The sequence below is a fragment of the Terrapene carolina genome, unplaced genomic scaffold (assembly GCF_002925995.2).
Source record: "Terrapene carolina triunguis isolate 2854851 unplaced genomic scaffold, T_m_triunguis-2.0 Scaffold113, whole genome shotgun sequence".
NCBI classification, from domain to species: domain Eukaryota; kingdom Metazoa; phylum Chordata; order Testudines; family Emydidae; genus Terrapene; species Terrapene triunguis.
Window position 1 is genome coordinate 28,378,371 of NW_020664464.1, and position 19,821 is coordinate 28,398,191.

Below are 19,821 nucleotides of genomic sequence, written 5' to 3' on the forward strand. Positions count from 1 at the left end.
AAGGCTGAAAGAATTGGGTTTGTTTAGTTTGGAAAAGAGAAGACTGAGAGGGGACATGATAGCAGTTTTCAGGTATCTAAAAGGGTGTCATAAGGAGGAGGGAGAAAACTTGTTCACCTTAGCCTCTGAGGATAGAACAAGAAGCAATGGGCTTAAACTGCAGCAAGGGAGGTCTAGGTTGGACATTAGGAAAAAGTTCCTAACTGTCAGGGTGGTTAAACACTGGAATAAATTGCCTAGGGAGGTTGTGGAATCTCCATCTCTGGAGATATTTAAGAGTAGGTTAGATAAATGTCTATCAGGGATGGTCTAGACAGTATTTGGTCCTGCCATGCGGGCAGGGGACTGGACTCGATGACCTCTCGAGGTCCCTTCCAGTCCTAGAATCTATGAATCTATGAATCTATGAATCTATGTCCCCCAACACAAGCTGTCTTCTATGCACCAGAATGCCATTATTGAGAGCAAAATATTAGTACCTTGCTGTTGTTTTAAGTTGCATATAAACGTAGATGAAAAGTGTTTGGAGAGCAGATTATCATCAAAATATTTAGTTTAGCTCCCACTTGTCTGCTGCCTCCTTCTGGTAACTGAGCCAATTGGCCTTAAGGTAAGTCTTGCCCACCGTGCAAGTTGCTCTGACAGGCAGGCTCTGTTTCTCCAGGAAAAGAGATATTCTAGTGGTCTTGTGGTTCAAGTTTGTTTCTCCTTGGCACAGAAGCACTATGTGGGCAAGCATATACCATGTGCCATTGTTGTCCAGTTATTTTTGCTGTGCAATGTGAAAATATTGCTAGAGATTTTAGTATGATGGCTTCAAAAGTTTTGCCGATTACTTTGGAGGCCCTAACAGAGACTGAAACAAGTTAATGGTAAAGATTTAGGAGTTCAGCATTGTCCACTGGACTTGTATGTGCACAACACCAACATGAATAAGTATAAAACAATAGACATTGGAGACTACCTGAGCAGAGTATTGGAAAATGAAGATTATAAACTTCATTTATATACATTAATAAAAATATTTTTCAACAGAAATTGAAATGAAGTGCTTTAAAAAATTAGCTCCAAAATGGGCAACATCCAGAGAACACACTAAGAATCTGGGGTTCTGTTTTGTTTTTAAGTTATTTGTGAATTGTTGCTGGCACTGCTACTGGATTACCTGGAGAGAAATTCCCTTTCCCTGGATAACCTACTGCTAAAGATATACTTAAATGTACTAAAGATACCCTCTTTCTTCATCTGGACTATAAAGATCACATCAACTTGGATAAACAGTGTCAGGAATGAGGATATGCCAAATAATATGTACATCAACACAATGTTTCCGGTGAATTCTTAGTTACAGAAAATGGCAATAATGATGACCTGATCATCTACCATAAGAGGGAAGATAAGAATGTAGATCAAGCCATTTCTTGAGTGATTCGGGGAAGATATTAAAATGGCAGATGGCTAGGCTGCACTGACACTGTGGGGAGGCATAGAGAAAGGACACTAGGAACAAGCAAAGTGGAAGGTGTACATCTCATCCGCTGAGCTGCCCCCCTCCTTTTCCTGGCCCCCCTTAAAGAAACTGAAGAAAGGGGTTGCGATTTTTATGTATTAAACAGCAGGGAGCCAAATCCCTCTTTCGTACACTCTACAATTTGTTGCCAGGTACTCTCAGACATTATAACTGAATACATTTATGACCTATTTAAACCACATCCATGGCCTCTTCTTTCTTTCCGACATGGACAGAGAGAGGTGTGTACTAAGTACAAATGTATATTAAAAAGTATCAACAGAATCTGGAACAGAACGTACATAATAAGACTATATGAGCTCCTCTAGTGTCTTCATATAAGTAGTGTCACTATTTTAAATCATAGTTACTTACTTTTGCTTCCCATTCCATTCCTGCTACAGAGATACCTAACAATACAAGTACTGTGATGGCTCCTATAATTCTGATGTCATTCGTCTGATCCAACATAAGTGCACCATTTTCCTAGAAGAGAACAATTTTAAAGACAATTACATACAGTGCAGAATGTATTTTTCCTACTACACAATATAGAGGGAGTAGTGGTTTAGAAATTGAATACAAATAGTTTATTTTTACACCATTGGTTCAAACCTGCTGATGTTAGTGAGCAAAAAATAGGACCAGCTGAGGATTGTTCAGAGGCTTAAATGAAATAGCTAGTGGTCCCATTCACATGAAAATGAGTGAACAGGCAGTGACTGCTTTCAACCAACAGAAGGGATATCAGCCAGCAACCTTACTGACAGGCTCCATAAAGAAGCCAGTTACAGAACTAACATCCACAAGCTGCTCCTTGATGACAATACAAAGCCTTCCACAATGCCGTGCCACTACTGCTCTTCATGGTATAACTGCTCTGTAGACAGGGGGTTCACGGATTCTAGAGCTTTTCTTCTGGCACCTCTGAAGTAGTAGCTTTTTTCTACTAATATGTTTAAGAACTCAATTACCATCACTTAACTCCATATTACACCCGACTTAGGAATGTACGAGAGCCTGTGTGACACAGCATCAGCAACAGCTAGAGATGAAGGAAAACTTTAACTCATCTTCCTACCAATGCAAGATCATCCTCTTTATTACATTTACAAAGGTTCTGAAGTATCTAGGCGTGCGTGTGCTTTACTAGTTTTCAATATCCCCAGCAATGGAACCTCCACCACTTCCTTTCAAAGACTATTCTACAAGCTAATACAATTTATAATTGGGAAATCCTTGCTGGTATTCAGATGGCATTAAGAAAAGGAACATTTACATCCCCAGCCCACTCCTCTCATACTACTGTGAATAACTACTCTTCTTCCTTAACGTTTACACCTTTCAAATATTTGTAGATTTATGTACCCCAGCATCTTTAGCAGCCATTTGCCAAATTATATATATTTAGCTCTTTAAGCCCTTAATCATTGCTATCACTCATCTGAATTATATCCTATTTACCAACAGCTTTATGGTAATGTATTGCCCCAAACTGAATAATCTATTATATGCCAAGTGTGGTTATACCATAGGATTGATATAGAGAGGGATATTACCTCCCTATCACTATGTGTACTGATACCTCTGTGTATACAACCCAGAAAACGCACTGGCCTTCTCTTGCTGCCATATTGCTGTACAGACATTTTTGGTATTACTCCCAAGTCTCTTCCTATATTACCACGTTCCAGGTTTTTTTCTTTTCACTAAGCATGAATTTTAAGATTTTTCTCGATCAAATTCTGCCCCAGGGAAATTAGATCGTACTTGTAATTTTTAGTTAAATTCATTCTATTATTTTCTGCCCATTTTTAAATCTTTCTAGATCCTTTAAAAGAAGCTTGGAAACATTCTACAAGACAACCATTCATTTTAAGCTTTAAAAGGACTGCTTGACAACAACAAAATGATTATTAGTAACTTATATTTCATCAACCTTTTTTCTAAACTGTCAATTTGATTTTTATTACAATTTTAACTTAGTCCCACTCAAAAAAGGCAAAATTCAAAAAGCTTATTAATATCAAACTGAATTCATCATAATTCAACAGTGTATTAATATGAAAAGTAATATTGCAGCACATCCTAAACCTGTATCAATACATGCTGCTGTTAACCAAAATTAACACAAATTAGCATAAAGTTATAGCAGTCATACAGATTAGCAAATGCAATCTACTTACCTGCAGCAGTTCTACAACTGTCTCTGCAAAACCAACCACATACATAGCTACTGCAACAGCATTAGCAAATGCGAAGATTAGGCCTATTGCGCCACCGAATTCAGGTCCCAGGCTTCTGGAAATTAAATAATATGCTCCTCCTAAAGAAAAATTGTATGAAAAGGCTTTAGAACTCTGGACACCAACAGAGCTGTAATTATTCATGTGGGCAGCAAAGTCACTAGCATGAAGGACATTTTTAAATCCTATGATAATACAAATAATAAATAATCTCAACTACTTTCCTTATTTCTGTTTAAAAACTGAGTATGTAACAGATAGTGACAACTTATTTCTAGAGATTATACTTCCCCAAGTTACTAAAATTACTTAAACCTAGTGCCTTACATCATCACCTGAGACATGCATTCACCAGAAATGCTCTAATTTATTGTTCAAGTACACAACTGATTTGGAATTTTAAAGATACTTGCCTGTCTGAACAGGCGAAACAATTTTGAAGGATGGAGGCAGGTTGAATGCTTTGTTACTTAGAATTTTCCTCAGTGAGGACTTGTGCCTCTGACATGCACTGAAAAAATTATGACTTGTTTGTAAATCTATGTATTTGGTGTGCTGTTTATTTTTTTCTTTTTAAATAATCCATCAGGTATATTATTTGAGATTAGCATAAACATGCATATATAGTCAAGAAATACTACTTTATTTCAATTATTACATGCTACAAAGTACTTTCCCCCTTCGCTGTTCAGAGCTACCCTGAAAACAGCTTAGCTTTTCGCCCATTGGGAACAACGGGAGATAGCCAAAACTCCTTCTTTTAGAATGGCTACTAACAGCAGCCTGAAGCTTCATTCCTATCAAAAGCTGGAGGTTACAATCATTTTAAAAAGAGACAGATCTTCATGGAATTCTCTGCAATATAATATTATATCTAAAAAAAAAAATTTCAATTAGGAAGCATAACTGCAGATCATTAATCCTAAAAAAGTTCTTCAAATGTAACCACTGCATGAGATTTCAGCAAGTTTGTACTACATGAAAATTTGAAAAGTCTTCATTATAAAGATCATTTGGGACTAAAAACATGGTGCAACATTTCTTTTGGCCTTCCCACTTCACCCTTACCCCCCGGCCTTCAATTTTAACTCCAACTAAGTTAAATTAACTTGTACATTCTCAGAAATTTCATTTTTTACTCAAAACATAAGTGCTATAATTTTGAGGAGGCCAGCTATGGACCTGACAAGTCTGGGCATATCTGTTTAGATTTTCAAAATGTGACATTAAGTGAAAATCTCCTAATTTGCAATAAGAAAGAATTTCTAAAAAAATCTGTTGAAAGTCAGACAGCCCTTTCCAGTATTAAACAGGAAGTAATCTATATGAAATGCTGGAAATAAATATTGACTGGTATAGCACACAACTTGATAGAAAGTAGTCAAACCAATTGTGCAGAATGACTTATTTCTTGGGTTATAATTGTTACCTGGCTAGAAAGAAAATTCTCACAATTCAAGAAATCCTAGTACAACAGTATATTAACATATGCATTCAACAAGAATGAACACTGAAAACAGTTCTAGCTGATAAAATCCTTTGTCTTATGATAAATCTCAAGTCTATACAATTTGGAGTTTCTTTAGCTTTTAAATGATGTCAAGGGAGTCTTCTGTACTGCACTGGGAATGTCATGACAACCAGAAGACAACTATTCAGTTTGAAAACTGTTTCTTTATATTATCCAACTTGAAATATATTCTCTGTGTCTTAATTTCCATGCACAAAAACTTTTTAAACAGAAAATGGGGCATTGGAGGCTAGATAGAAGAATAACATCTGGAAAAAAAAAATAGAAATTTAAAGAACTTATTTGACACTACAGAAATGCATGTTTTTTAAAAAAAATTCTCAGTGGTTTAAGAATAAATCTGCAGGCAAACAACACACATTTCCTTAATGATATCTCCCTATACTAGCCTTATCAGCAAAAGGTAGCCTTTGCATGTCATATTTCTATTTTTTAATAATGACCTCTGCATGCTGAAAATTTTTCTTTTATGTCTTTCAACAACAATAATATAACCTCTCATATAGGGCTTCATTTACTTAGACACTTAAAAAAGCTGTATCCCACTTAAAGAATACAACTTTCGCAAGGAAAAAAATCCTCAGATTTCCATTTCAAGAGATAATTGGAGGGATGGGGAAATACAGAGCAAAAAACTCCATTAATTTCATAGAGTTGCAGATAATGGATGTTATAAGTTGAAGATAGCATACTCTGAATCCAGTAACGGATCAATTTCAGACTAGGAAATATTAACTACGTGTGCATAAAGGATGGGACAGGGGAAGAGAAGAAATAGATTTAAAAATAAATCCTAGAGTCTACCAGAAGAGAAGCAAGAATATAACTTTACTCTTTAATACACAGAAGAGAACAGTGTTAATTAGAATTGACACATTTAACAGCTAAATGCCAATTTTATGCTTGTGACAAGGCTAATGTTTAGTTGTTGGTATTCCTACTGTCTTATTTCCCTGCAATAGCGGCATTTTTGACTGCATGTCTAATAGTGAAGAGTGGGATAGGTACATAAGGAGCTTTTTGTAACTGCTACTGCTTTACTTTGTTACTGTTTTTTATAATAAAATGGCTGACTGAATACTGGTGATTACTCTGCTCCAAAAGTATTTCATGACAGTAAAGTCCTTCCCTGCACCTTAAGCTCTTACTGAAATCATTTTGTAGATACATAGTTCCTGGCTACAGGACATAAGCATGCACGCTAACAAAAATGCCAGTCTCAAACCAATACCTTCTGGAGAGAAAAGCATTAACATTATTTAAAGGGTAACTTTTCAGAGCAATTGAACTTCTTTTGGAAGAGTCTTCCACCATAAAATTATGTGTGCCCAGGAACTTATATAGTTCTGAAGAGAATAAACTGAAATATATTCTACTATAGGACAAAAACAGATGTTTTCTGAAACAGTAGATATGTTTTTACAGGAAATGCATAAATTTCATCCAATGGATTCATCTATAGGAAAAAGTTAAAATTACTCTTAATTTTAACCAAGCCGTGTAACAGAAGTGGGGGATATTTAATAGCATTCATTTTTGAAAAAATAATACTTAAAAAAAAAAAAAGACATTACTGAGCAAATATATGAGCATATGGATTTATTCCTAAACAATTTTATTTCCAAGGTGCCTTTTGCATTAAAAAAAAAAAAAAAAACTTAAATTTCTTACTACAGAACACTAATTAGGTTCTGAAACTATAAAATACTTAAATAGCAACAACAAACAACAAGGAAAGGACTTGCTCTCTCCCCCTACCAATAAATAAATAAATAAATAAATAAAAAGTCTGCAGGAAAACAAGGCAGCATTTCTGTGAAATTGGGAAGGTGAGCTACCAATTAGAACTACCATGCAAGTTATTCAATTAATTCGTTTTTTAAAAAGAGGGGGTGGGGGTAAGTGAGAGAGACATTGCAGAACAACAGATATTTCCTAGAAAGGGAATCCTTTTAACTATTTTCTCTTCATGCCATCAACACTTAATTATCATTCTTAAAGAGAAGGGAGAAGAAACCGAGGTTTAATCAGAACCTTATCTTATAAAGACACAATTTTAGCCCCAGTTAAAGTACAAAGAACTATTTACAAAAGTAGTTTTACCTCCTCTTACAAATCCATTGGTAGCTATTGCTGAAGTAGATAATCCTGTGATAGTTGTCACAACAGTTGCCATTGCAATAACCAAGACAGAAAGAGCTTAGAAAAGAAAAAAAAATAGTTACAATATATTAAAAATTAAAGCTAGCTTCAGAAAAGTACATGTGGCTTGTACTTCATTGTGTCAAAATTGTGAGAGTGTACTTTCCAAACAGGTTTGGAGAACATTAGGCTGGGCAGAGCTCTTATACAGATATGGAAGAAACCTCCTTTCCTACTACCCTCTTCTTCTCTACTCCCCCACCCAGAGAGCTGGGCACAGTGGGATTCAGGGAGAACTAATCAGACTTGGTACGGAGAACACACTGCACCTTCTTATCAATAGCGTAGCAGCTGTGCTCCCTTGAACCTGCTACAGATATGAGGCTTTCTGTAGTCCAGTTCCGGGCTAAGCCTTCAAGGCTAAATTAAAGTATAAGTATTTCCACATACTCTCCATATCTATCAATCTCTACTTTTCAGACCTAAACTAAAAATATGTAACTCACTCTGAAGAACTATGAAAGAGAGGAGTCAGATTAGGCATTCTAGCAAGTTTTTCCATTTAGCTTCTTAAGAATTTTATGATCATGCTGTGTAACAGGCAACACATCATAGACTCATAGACTTAGAGTCAGAAGGGACCATTATGATCATCTAGTCTGACCTCCTGCACAACGCAGGCCACAGAATCTCACCCACCCACTCCTGTAACAAACCCCTAACCTTGAAGTCCTCAAATCGTGGTTTAAAGACCTCAAGGTGCAGAGAATCCTCCAGCAAGTGATCCGTGCCCCATGCTGCAGAGGAATGCAAAAAACCTATCTCCTAGAACTGGAAGGGACCTTGAAAGGTCATCGAGTCCAGCCCCCTGCCTTCACTAGCAGGACCAAGTACTGATTTTGCCCCAGATCCCTAAGTGGCCCCCTCAGGGATTGAACTCACAACCCTGGGTTTAGCAGGCCAATGCTCAAACCACTGAGCTATCCCTCCCCTCTGCCAACCTCCAGGGCCTCTGCCAATCATCCCTGGAGGAAAATTCCTTCCCGACCCCAAATATGGCGATCAGTTAAACCCTGAGCATGTGGACAAGACTCACCAGCCAGCACCCAGGAAAGAATTCTCTGTAGCAACTCAGATCCCACCCCATTTAACATCCCATCACAGACCATTGGGCCTATTTACCTGCTAATAATCAAAGATCAATTAATTGCCAAAATTAGGCTATCCCATCATACCATCCCCTCCATAAACTTATCAAGCTTAGTCTTGAAGTCAGATATGTCTTTTGCCCCCACTACTCTCCTTGGAAGGCTGTTCCAGAACTTTACTCCTCTAATGGTTAGAAACCTTCGTCTAATTTCAAGTCTAAACTTCCTAGTGTCCAGTTTATATCCATTTGTTCTTGTGTCCACATTGGTACTAAGCTTAAATAATTCCTCTCCCTCCCTGGTATTTATCCCTCTGATATATTTATAAAGAGCAATCATATCTCCACTCAGCCTTCTTTTGGTTAGGCTGAACAAGCCAAACTCTTTTAGGGCTTGTCTACACTACCGCGGTAGTTCGACGGCTGGCAATCGAACTTCCGGGTTCGATTTATCGCGTCTGGTGTGGACGCGATAATTCGAACCAGGAAGTGCTCGCCGTCGACTGCGGTACTCCACGTCAGCGAGAGGAGTACCGCGGAGTCGACGGGGGAGCCTGCCTGCCGTGTGTGGACCGCGTCTGAACCGCGGTAAATTCGAACTAAGGTATGTCGACTTCAGCTACGTTATTCACGTAGCTGAAGTTGCGTACCTTAGATCGAATTGGGGTGTTAGTGTAGACCAGGCCTCAGTCTCCTTTCATAAGACAGGTTTTCCATTCCTCAGATCATCCTAGTAGCCCTTCTCTGTACCTGTTCCAGTTTGAATTCATCCTTCTTAAACATGGGAGACCATAACTGCACACAGTATTCCAGATGAGGTCTCCACAGTGCCTTGTATAACGGTACTAACACCTCCTTATCTTTACTGGAAATACCTCGCCTAATGCATCCTAAAACCGTATTAGGTTTTTTAACGGTCATATCACATTGGCAGCTCATAGTCATCCTGTGATCAACCAATACTCCAAGGTCCTTCTCCTCCTCTGTTACTTCCAACTGATGTGTCCCCAATTTATAACCAAAATTCTTGTTATTAACCCCCAAATGCATGACCTTGCACTTTTCACTATTAAATTTCATCCTATTACTATTACTCCAGTTTACAAGGTCATCCAGATCTTCCTGTATGATGTCCCGGTCCTTCTATATGTTAGCAATACCTCCCAGCTTTGTGTCATCCGCAAACTTTATTAGCACATTCCCACTTTTTGTGCCAAGGTAAGTAATAAAAAGATTAAATAAGATTGGTCCCAAAACCGATCCCTGAGGAACTCCATTAGTAACCTCCTTCCAGCCTGACATTTCACCTTTCAGTATGACCCGTTGTAGTCTCCCCTTTAACCAGTTCCTTATCCACCTTTCAATTTTCATATTGATCCCCATCTTTTCCAATTTAACTAATAATTCCCCATGTGGAACCGTATCAAATGCCTTACTGAAATCGAGGTAAATTAGATCCACTGCGTTTCCTTTGTCTAAAAAAATCTGTTACCTTCTCAAAGAAGGTGATCAGGTTGGTTTGGCAAGATCTACATCTGTATTATTCAGCCCCCTTTCCCCAATTGCTCTAAAATCATGGATCATTGATAACTCATTTAAAAGTTACCCAGTCTCCATACATATAACTGCATTTGCTAAAACTAAATAAGATGTCAAATTTTAAAAAATTGCATACATACCTATCCCAGCCTGTCCTACAATCCATGACAGTCTGATGAAGAGCATCACACCCCAAATATTCAACATACATCGTACCTAGGAGAACAAAATACAAGACATATCTTCTCATAATTCTGTGGTTTTAACATATACATAGAGTTATTTCATCTAGGTATTGCAAACAATGTGTTAAACCTACAAATACATTCATACTTAAAATTCTGAATGGATTAGTTGCTGTAGCAAAGCCCCTTTTCCCTCCTAAAATGTTGCATGACTGAGTGACATTATTAGGTATATACAAGAGTTACTGGCTTGGTTGGATGGAGTTTTTCCATCTTTCATATCTTGGGGACTAGGAATTGTTTTCTGATCACAGGTTTCTTACCCACTTTATCTTCATCAGGGATGGAAAGTTACACTAATTCAAGAACTGAAACCTAATATTTTTGATCCTAGACCAGTTCCAGAAAAATGCCAAATTGGTCACAGAGAACAATGAGTTTCTCTTCCTCACTAGAGTTCAAATTCATACTAGAATATACACCATTGCAAAACTGACAATCCCAGCTTTCTAATGGTCTATTAGAGCATTGGTGTTAGTCCTCTGCTGCTTCTGTTCCCAGTCCTATGTAGTGCTCTTTGTTCCTCCTTTGTTTTCAAACAAGGACAGGCACAGTTTAGTTATGGCAAGAGCTGGAAAGGCATCTGGAACAGGCCATATCGCTTCTTCTGCAACTCTTTCGTTCTGAACATTTTGTTTCTGAACCCTACTCTTCTGCACTCAATTTTTTTTAAAAAAGGGTTTTATTATTGCCTTTTTGTGTTTTGATTTTGGTTTTTTAATTCCTCGACAGAATTTAAGTAATAAAAATTAGCACCAAGTCTTAAAATAGATAATTAAATTGTTCTCTTTTGGCAATGTTGTGAAACCTTTATTTAACAAATGGGTATAGACTGGGAGACATGTGCCTCTCTTCAAATCCCAGGAGCTCCAAGAACAAGAAGCATGTCTAGGGATTTGCCAAGATCCAGAAAGCCTATTCAAAGGCCCTTCAGTGAGACATAATTGGAGTGGAAACACAGATGCATAGCTGGGCTCTAACTATTTGTCTGAGTAGTATATCCCAAGTAGATAAGAATCACTAAAGAACAGTTCTGAGGACTTTGCCCAAGATTACAGAGCAAATCCCACTGTGTAATGTAGAGGTGGGTCTTCCAGCAAGCTTTTAATTAAAAGCTTCTTGGGGAAAAGTGTGCATTTCCTGAATATATATTTGTGGGAGGGGAGAGTTTACATCAATTTCGTGTCAAGATTTAAACAAATGCATTACACACTTTGAAGACCAGGATTTAAGTTTATCTCTCACAAAGTCAATGGAGACCAGGTAATTGGTCCTTGGTCTTACAAAGTTTAAATCAAATGAGCTCTGACAGCTTTAAACTCTATTTCTCTCAACAAGTTTATATCAGCAAGAAAATGGATAACCTTTAATTATAGCTAATGAAAAGGAAGGGAGGGCAAAGTTCATTTGATTAAATCCAAGACCAAAAAAAAAAAAATATCCACCCTACATGAATAAATTACTACTATATAGCTGAATATGGCAAGAGATTATTGTTTTGACTTTGCCTGCAAATTCCAGTTTGAGAGAGGATGAAATTTTTGTAACCACTTCAGAAACTGAGAATTTATTAGTTAATATATGCAAATAACCTGCTTCGTGTAATAATGCTTTTTTTTTTTCTTGGTATCAAAAGAATTAAATTTTCTTCCATTTCAATCCAAATAATCTACCCAGGCCCAAACTGATATATAATTTTGAGGTAAGGATTGAGTGCCCCAATATAAGAGTGATTCATAATTAAGTCACCCAGTAAGTATTTCTAAGGAAGTGAAGACATATACAGAAGGAAGAAAAGGGAAAATAAATTTGCCAGTATCAAAATCCTAAGCCAGTGATGGGATAGCAGTGAGAGGAAGATGGTCACATTCCCTTCAAATCCTGAAGCACTAAAAAGCTATTTCCTTGTTTCTTAACCTTTGATTTAATTATTTTTAGCAAAACAGATCTGCAACTGACCTTTCATTCTTGCTGAAAAATACACTCACTCAAAATATGTAAAGTAACTGGCAAGGTCACATCTATTAAAAGGCTTGACATACCATATATTTACTTACCAATACACCTTTTATCCAGCCAAACTTGACTATTCCCTTACTGTCTGCAGCATAAGTAGCATCAGCTTCCCCAGGAGGAGTCCCTTCTTCTCCATTTGCATATCCATCCTCAAAAGGTTCCTACAGAGAGGGTGGGAAAATAAATTAAAACACCTTACCTCTATTATCCTTAAGCAAGTGTCCAAAAAGTGATTTCAGAACTGGACACTCAATGACGTTTGAGTCAAATTTAATTATCAATTAGTAAAAGTGATCACAGACAACAAATTATTAATTTTTAAGACCACATCTACGTAGTGTGTTCTAGTCACAATTTATGTGACTATTGTTTACATTTTCATACTTCAGTAATTTTTACAATTTGGATATTTGAAATCCCTACAAAAGATTTTTAAAATAAAGTCTATGTTTTTACTTGAGGCACTGAAAGCTTATCATAGTAGTTGAGCAATACCTACAGAAATTAAGTTGTCATCGACACTGTAGTTACAATCAAATTAGTATCAATCTTTTTTATTGCAACTATGCAATCTATTACTGTGTAGATTAGTGCAATCACATGTTATTCAAATATTTTTCCTAGATTTATAAACTGTGTCTTCATAGGTCTTCAATCTGATTTAAGATTAAGAAACACAACACACTCGTAAAAGGACCAAATGGGACCTTTATCATCATTTAGTCTGACCTCTTGCCTAAACACAGGCTATAATATTTCACCCAGTGAAAACAGTCCAGCAGCAGAGGCAATTATTCTTCCCTACTACATAAGTGAACATGACTGAGCCCAATAACTTGTAAATGAACTCAGAGAATCTCTTTCAGAAAAGACAACTAAACTTGATTTAAAGTTAAGAAAATGAAGATGAAGTGATCACTTCTTTGGTAGTCTGTGCAGTGAACAATTACCTACACTGTAAAAAGATTGTATCACATACCAAGAAAGTTTCCCCACAATAATCAACTCCCCTTTAAGTCACACTCAATCCCCTTTTTAAACTAAAATGAGAAGAGAGATGGGTCTTGCAGAATGCCCTGAAGATCTAACGCTGAGTCCCACAGTGCAGACGTCCTTTACTATTGCCTAGCATTCAAAAAGAATGTTGAGTGACCAAGTGGTTTTGCTTTAGGGTATGTCTACACTGTGCAGTTGTAGCCAAAATTTTTGTCTTTTGGGGGTACTTAAAAAAGCCCCCCCACAAAAGACTAAAGTTTTGCCGATGCAAGCAGCAATGTGAACGCGGCTTTGTCGGCAGGAGAGCTCTCCTGCCGACAAAACTTATGCCGCTCACGGGGCAGGAAGTATTTTGTTGGCAAAAGTGCTGACAAAATACTGCAAAAGAGCATTCACACTCGCTGACTTTTAGTGACAAGGCTGTGTCAACACAGCTCTGTAGTGTAGACAAGCCCTTAGATAACTAGGTAAATGTTACTTTCAATATTTCTTATATTACTTTCTTATATTATCAATATTACTATAAGAAATACCCAAGGAATACTGTAAATATGAGGTAAATTAGTAACCTAAGACGACTATAACGTTTAAGGGTGACCACTACAGAAATGATCCTTAATACTGTTCTTAATACTATGCAACATCAATGTCATCTCATACAGTATTAAGAAAGCAGCTTGCATCCCAAATGACCTCCAGAAGCACTTTACAAACTATAGGCTCAGGCTTGTTCTCAATGAAGTCAAGAGCAAGATTCCCTTTGCTTTAACAGGAGGAATAGGCCCTATTATATGCAAAACACATTCAGCTTCAAAGGCTTTAACATTATGAACTTAAAAACACATAATTCAGGAAGTTAGAGGTCTCACAATGATCTAACTTGTCCACAAAGCAGAAAGATAATTTATAGTCCTACCTTGTAAATAGTGTTTGAGCAAAAAACTAGTGAAAAAACTGGGGTGCTGCTGGGCTATAGATTGCCCCTTGGCTGATATCAGGCTCTTGACTGCTAGGAGGAGAGGCTCATCTGCATGCCACTACTCCACTCCAGTTGAAGATGCCTTAGCCTCAAACAGCAATTAAAAAACTCAGATACACAAACTAGATAAACCAATTTGTACATACCAAGATAATGGAGCAAATAAATCAAGCAAAAGCCTAGAAGATAATAAGGTGATAAATAACAGTCAACAGGGATTTGTCAAGGAAAAATCATGTCAAACCGACCATGTCAAACCGGTTTTCTTTGACAGGGTAACAAGCCTTGTGGATAAGGGGGAAGCAATAGATGTGGTATATCTTGACTTTAGTAAGGCTTTTGAAACTGTCCCGCAAGACCTCATCATAAACAAACTATGGAAATACAGCCAGGCTAGGTGGAGTTACTATAAGGTGAATGCGTAACTGGTTGGAAAACCATTCCCGGAGAGTAGTTATCAGTGGTTCACAGTCAAGCTAGAAGAGGATATTGAGTGGTCCTGGGTCCAGTTCTGTTCAGTATCTTCATAAATGATTTAGATAATAGCATAAAGAGTACACTTACTGATACCAAACTGGGAGGGGTTACAAGTGCTTTGGTGGATAGGATTAAAATTCAAAATGAATTGGACAAACTGGAGAAATGGTCTGAAGTAAAAGACAAATGCAAAGTACTCTACTTAGGAAGGAACAATCCATTGCACAGATACAAAATGGGAAATGACTGCCTAGGAAGGAGTACTGCAGAAAAGGATCTGGGGGTCATACTGATCACAAGCTAAATATGTAACACTGTTGCAAAAACACCCATCATTCTGAGATCTATTAGCAAGAGTGTTGTAAGCAAGACACCAGAAGTGATTCTTCCACTCTACACCACGCTGATCAGCCTTAACTGGATTAGTGTGTCCCATTCTGGGTACATTTCAGAAAAGAAGTGGGCAAACTGGAGAAAGTCCAGAGGAGAGCAACAAAAATGATTAAAGGTCTAGAAAACATGATCTATGAGGAAAGATTGAAAAAACTGGGATTGTTTAGTCTGGAGAAGAGAAGACTGAGGCAGGGCTACTCCTGGGGGGAATTCTGCATCCCTGCAGAAAAATGGGGGAGCAAAGAAATCTGTGGGGGAACACACACTCCTTCCCCAGCAGCCCAGGCATGTTTGCTGCGGGGGGGATGAACGACTGCATGTGCGTGCGTCCATGGAGAGACGTTAAGGGGGTAAGATTGGGCAGGTGCCTGCATGGGAATCAGTGAGAGAGAGACTCACTCTGTCCCTCTGGCTCACTGTTGCTGCATCCCGGGCTTGGAGGAGTAGGGCTGTGTGAAGCAGGCTATCCCTGAGGCAGAGCAGAAATATAACAACTAAGCAGGCAGGCTGCTAATGTTCCCATTTTTAGTTAATTGTTCCCATTCTTAGTCAATTAAGGATCCTTTACCTTGCCAGAGTGATATAAAGGAGACTTATTGTAAATGATAGTAACAGAATCCTCAGTTAGGCTTTGTCTACACTGCCATTTTGCAGCGCTGCAACTTTCTGGCTCAGGAGTGTGAAAAAACACCCGGAGTGCTGCAAGTTTCAGCGCTGTAAAGTGGCAGTGTAGACAGTGCACCAACACTGGGACAGGAGTAATGTAATTTAAATAAAAATCCAGAATTATAACTGGTTATAATTGTAATCAAGATGTTGTAATCAAGAGTCTCAAGGTGTTGACCTTGATATATCTGGAGCAATGGAACAACTGGACAAAGCAAAGTCATACCTACAGTCTTACCGGTCAGATGAGGGATTTCAAAACGTTCTGAAGAGTGCACAAAAGTTGGCAGAGGAACTTCACACTGAAGCTATTTTCCCACCCATTCAAGAATACAAGAGTCACAAAAGAAGACGACATTTTGATTACGAGGCACGGGATAATCCCATAAGAGACCCCAAACAACAATTCAAAGTTGAATTCTTTAACCAGGTGCTAGATTGTGCAATACAGTCAGTTGAAGAACGTTTCATGCAGCTCAAGGAACACAGCAGTATATTTGGGATGTTGTAGGATATTCCCAAACTCCTCACTATATCTGAAGAAGACCTACACCAGCAATGCAGGGCACTAGAGACAGTGTTGATACAGGATGACATGCGCAATATTGATGCAAGTGATTTAGGTGATGAACTGAAAGCCCTTTCAAGATACATTTTAGTAGGATCAACTCCAAAGGCTGTTCTGGAATATATGTGCACAAATAAGATGACCACCATCTTTCCAAATGCTTTTGTTGCTCTGTGCATACTTCTAACACTTGCTGTAACAGTTGCCAGTGGAGAACGCAGCTTCTCCAAGCTGAAGTTAATAAAAACACATCTACGCTCCACAATGACACACGAGAGGCTGGTTGGCCTTACAACCATCTCAATAGAGCATGAGCTGTCCCAGACTATGGATCTTCAGGAAGCAGTTCAAATCTTTGCAATCAAGAAGGCACGGAAAGCACCACTTTGAATAATCAAACAGAAAAAAATGCCAGTGTTTACTATTCAGACAAGAAAAGTTAACTTTCAAACACCTGAACAGCAAATGTAAGTGTTACTTAAAATTTTTGAACAAGGCATTTTAAGTTGTTAGTTCTCCTTTATTGGGGTAGGTAGCAGAGCAGTACCATGAGAGTAGAACAGGAAGAAGGCAGAATTGAGACCTTTCAAAGTTTTGGCCCAAGCGAGGGAACATGGGGGCGTCATTTAAGCTCCCCGCCTCAGGTTCCAAAATGTTGTTGGCCGGCCCTGACAAATTCTCTTTCTAGTCAAGACAAGAATCATTCCCTCAAAGGGTGCTTTCAGAGCACAGTAAGAGGGCCTACACAGGTAGGCAGGGTAGAGTGCCTAGTGTGTTATAAATTCACTAGCTTACTGCATATAAATTTCCCTGTGTAGACAAACCCTTAGGCTCCAAACTGTAAACGATGGTCTAGATCAAGTATTCTTGAGCACCCTGAAAAATCTAGAGATTATGGGATGGAACCACAGTTGTGGCTATGGCTGACACTGCCTACCTCCCACCCCTCCAAGAGTGTTTTGTTGGAAAAGAGGACTGTGTCCATCTTCTGAAGTTCTAGGACTTGAACAGAAACCAGCTCTCAAATGCCAACATTTACTGATAAGCCAAGAGACGCTAATTTCCAAAATATATTAGTAGGTTCTATTTATTAGAACCCTTTCTGAATTTTAGTATGACTATACCACCCATTGATAATAATATCTATCTAACATGGGCCTATTTAAGAGCCAAGATTTTAAGTAGGAGTTTTCCCCCCTAGATACTTATAAGCAGAAGACTTTAACTGAGGAGATTTGAAAGGAAAGGGTCCACTAACAGAAGGATCACAATCTCCAAATACCGTAACTCAAGCCAATCTAAAGTGATTAACACCAGAGTCAGTGTGTGCTTTGAGTTTCCTGAGGACAAGTGGATTCAAGGTGCAGATCTTTTTCTGGGAGGTGGCGGGGAGGAGGGAATAATCTAGAAAACAGTCAGTCACCCAGGCACACATGCGTGCGCTCTCTCTCTCACACACACACACACACACGAAGTTTGACATTTTTGGTTGCCGCAAACTGATCCAATAGTATGCTTCATCATTTGAAGACCTAAATAGATCACTTTCCATTTTAGCTCTTTCTAGTGTCATGAGTCACTCAGTGTATACTGTGCAGATCTTTAAGCCAACTTTGAGAACACTTTACACTACCAGAGCAATATAAAGAGACCCTCGTTGAAAATAATAATCAGGCCCTTTTTTTGAACACCACAAAATTGAACACCTCAGTTCAAAGAGGAAAGATTTGATACTCTATTCATAAGCAAACTCCCTCAAAGCAGAAAACTTTGCACTGACAACACCAAGGAACTCATTATCTGATGTAATCCACCTCTGGATTGTGCTTTGTGATGGGGAGGATGGGGCCCTATAATACAGGAGGCCAGAAAAGTTGCCACCATCTGCCTTAATCTAAGTTCTCACCAGATTTCCTATGTCAGAAATCTATTTTCTCCCCAGACCTCTTTTGGGCCCCTTTGACTAAAGTGAGTGACCATGGCAGTGAGCAGTTTGAGCAATGGCAGTGATCCCATTACTATTTTAATACTCTCAGATATGAAGCTCAGAAAGCCTCCTATACATCTTAAGAGGATTCCTGAACCAATGTTTTAATAACCCAGCAAGACAAAAATGAACTCTTCATCATTGCTCTGAAATCCATAATTGCCAAAATTACCATGTATAAATACTTTGTGCAAAAAAACAAACACATAGTTGTCCTTTGTTATAAAAAAAGCACCAAACTGCTTGCAACTGATTTAATTTTAAAAATCAAAACAAAAAAAGACCCATGTGTTTATATTACCCAAGCAGTTTTTATTCTTTGGCCAACAGAGAACCATCAACATTTGATAACATCTTTTGCTTTGACAAAAAAGACAATGCCATGTTTCTAATAAGAAACAAAGAACAGAGTGTTATTGAAAAGATCGGGGAGAATTCTAAGAGGGGAGAAAAAAGAATTTTCAAGTGTTCCATGGTGCTCAAATCACCAACCACTCCCCTGAATTTACAGTGGACCTACTTTTATAGTGTAATTTTATCAAACACCCCACTACTTTGTTTTATATTTAAACCATATAGGAATTACAATTTATGTTTAATCTATTGAACACATTTATATTCTCAGTACCCTTTTAAGACTAATAAAGACCCTTCATCACTATTATGTGCAATAAACAACTAAGTAGGTTACAGCAATACCACGGCTCTCATCTTTTTTTGGTAGATTCTACAAACAGCTGAACGTTTAAGAACTTTACTAGTAGAGCCCTGTGTGGATACAAAAATGTGGATCCGCATCCAATCCGTTGCTGCCAGAATCAACCTGCGATCCACTAGCCGTCTTTTACCTGTATCTGCATCCGTGTCTCACAAGGGATAGTGATGGGGGGGGGGAGGAAGGGGAGAGAGATGAGCGAGCAGGGGGCAGGGTCTCTAGGAGAAGGGGTGGCGCAGGGTGGCAGGCTGGGGAGAAGAGGCATCATATCACGTGCTGCTCCCGGGGGCTCACAAGCAATGGTAGCAGCACATGTTGCATCACAGCAGGGCGGATAGGTGGGGCACTGGAGCCCCGACCGCTTCAATCCCTGCAGCCGGGGGCAGGCTGTGGGGTCTTATGCGGATAAAGCACACGACCAATGTGGTTGCAAGCTGAACTCTGAATCCTGTTTATTACAAGCTTTCTTTTATAGTCTTTCTCAACATTACATAACACAATTAGGCTATAATCACACATCTACCGATTGGACAAGAAGGAGAATCATGTGTTTATCACATGTATAGCCCCACACTGATTGGTTCAACCATTCCTTACATAAGGCCTCATCTTATATAACCACCAGGGGGCCTTACATAAGGCCTCATCTTATATGACCACCAGG

At 38.5% G+C, this 19,821-nt stretch overlaps 1 protein-coding gene across 1 annotated transcript in view; it reads right to left on the reverse strand.

Moving 5' to 3' along the window:
- The window catches only part of SLC12A2 (solute carrier family 12 member 2), a 106,452-nt gene that overhangs the window by 55,927 nt on the left and 30,704 nt on the right, over positions 1-19,821 (reverse strand). The window contains exons 2-6 of the mRNA XM_026652356.1: positions 12,418-12,537; positions 10,256-10,331; positions 7,391-7,486; positions 3,697-3,836; positions 1,886-1,996 (exon numbers count right to left, since the gene is read on the reverse strand). Coding sequence (XP_026508141.1) covers positions 1,886-1,996; positions 3,697-3,836; positions 7,391-7,486; positions 10,256-10,331; positions 12,418-12,537 — 543 coding nt within the window. The remainder of the gene's footprint in view (positions 1-1,885; positions 1,997-3,696; positions 3,837-7,390; positions 7,487-10,255; positions 10,332-12,417; positions 12,538-19,821) is intronic.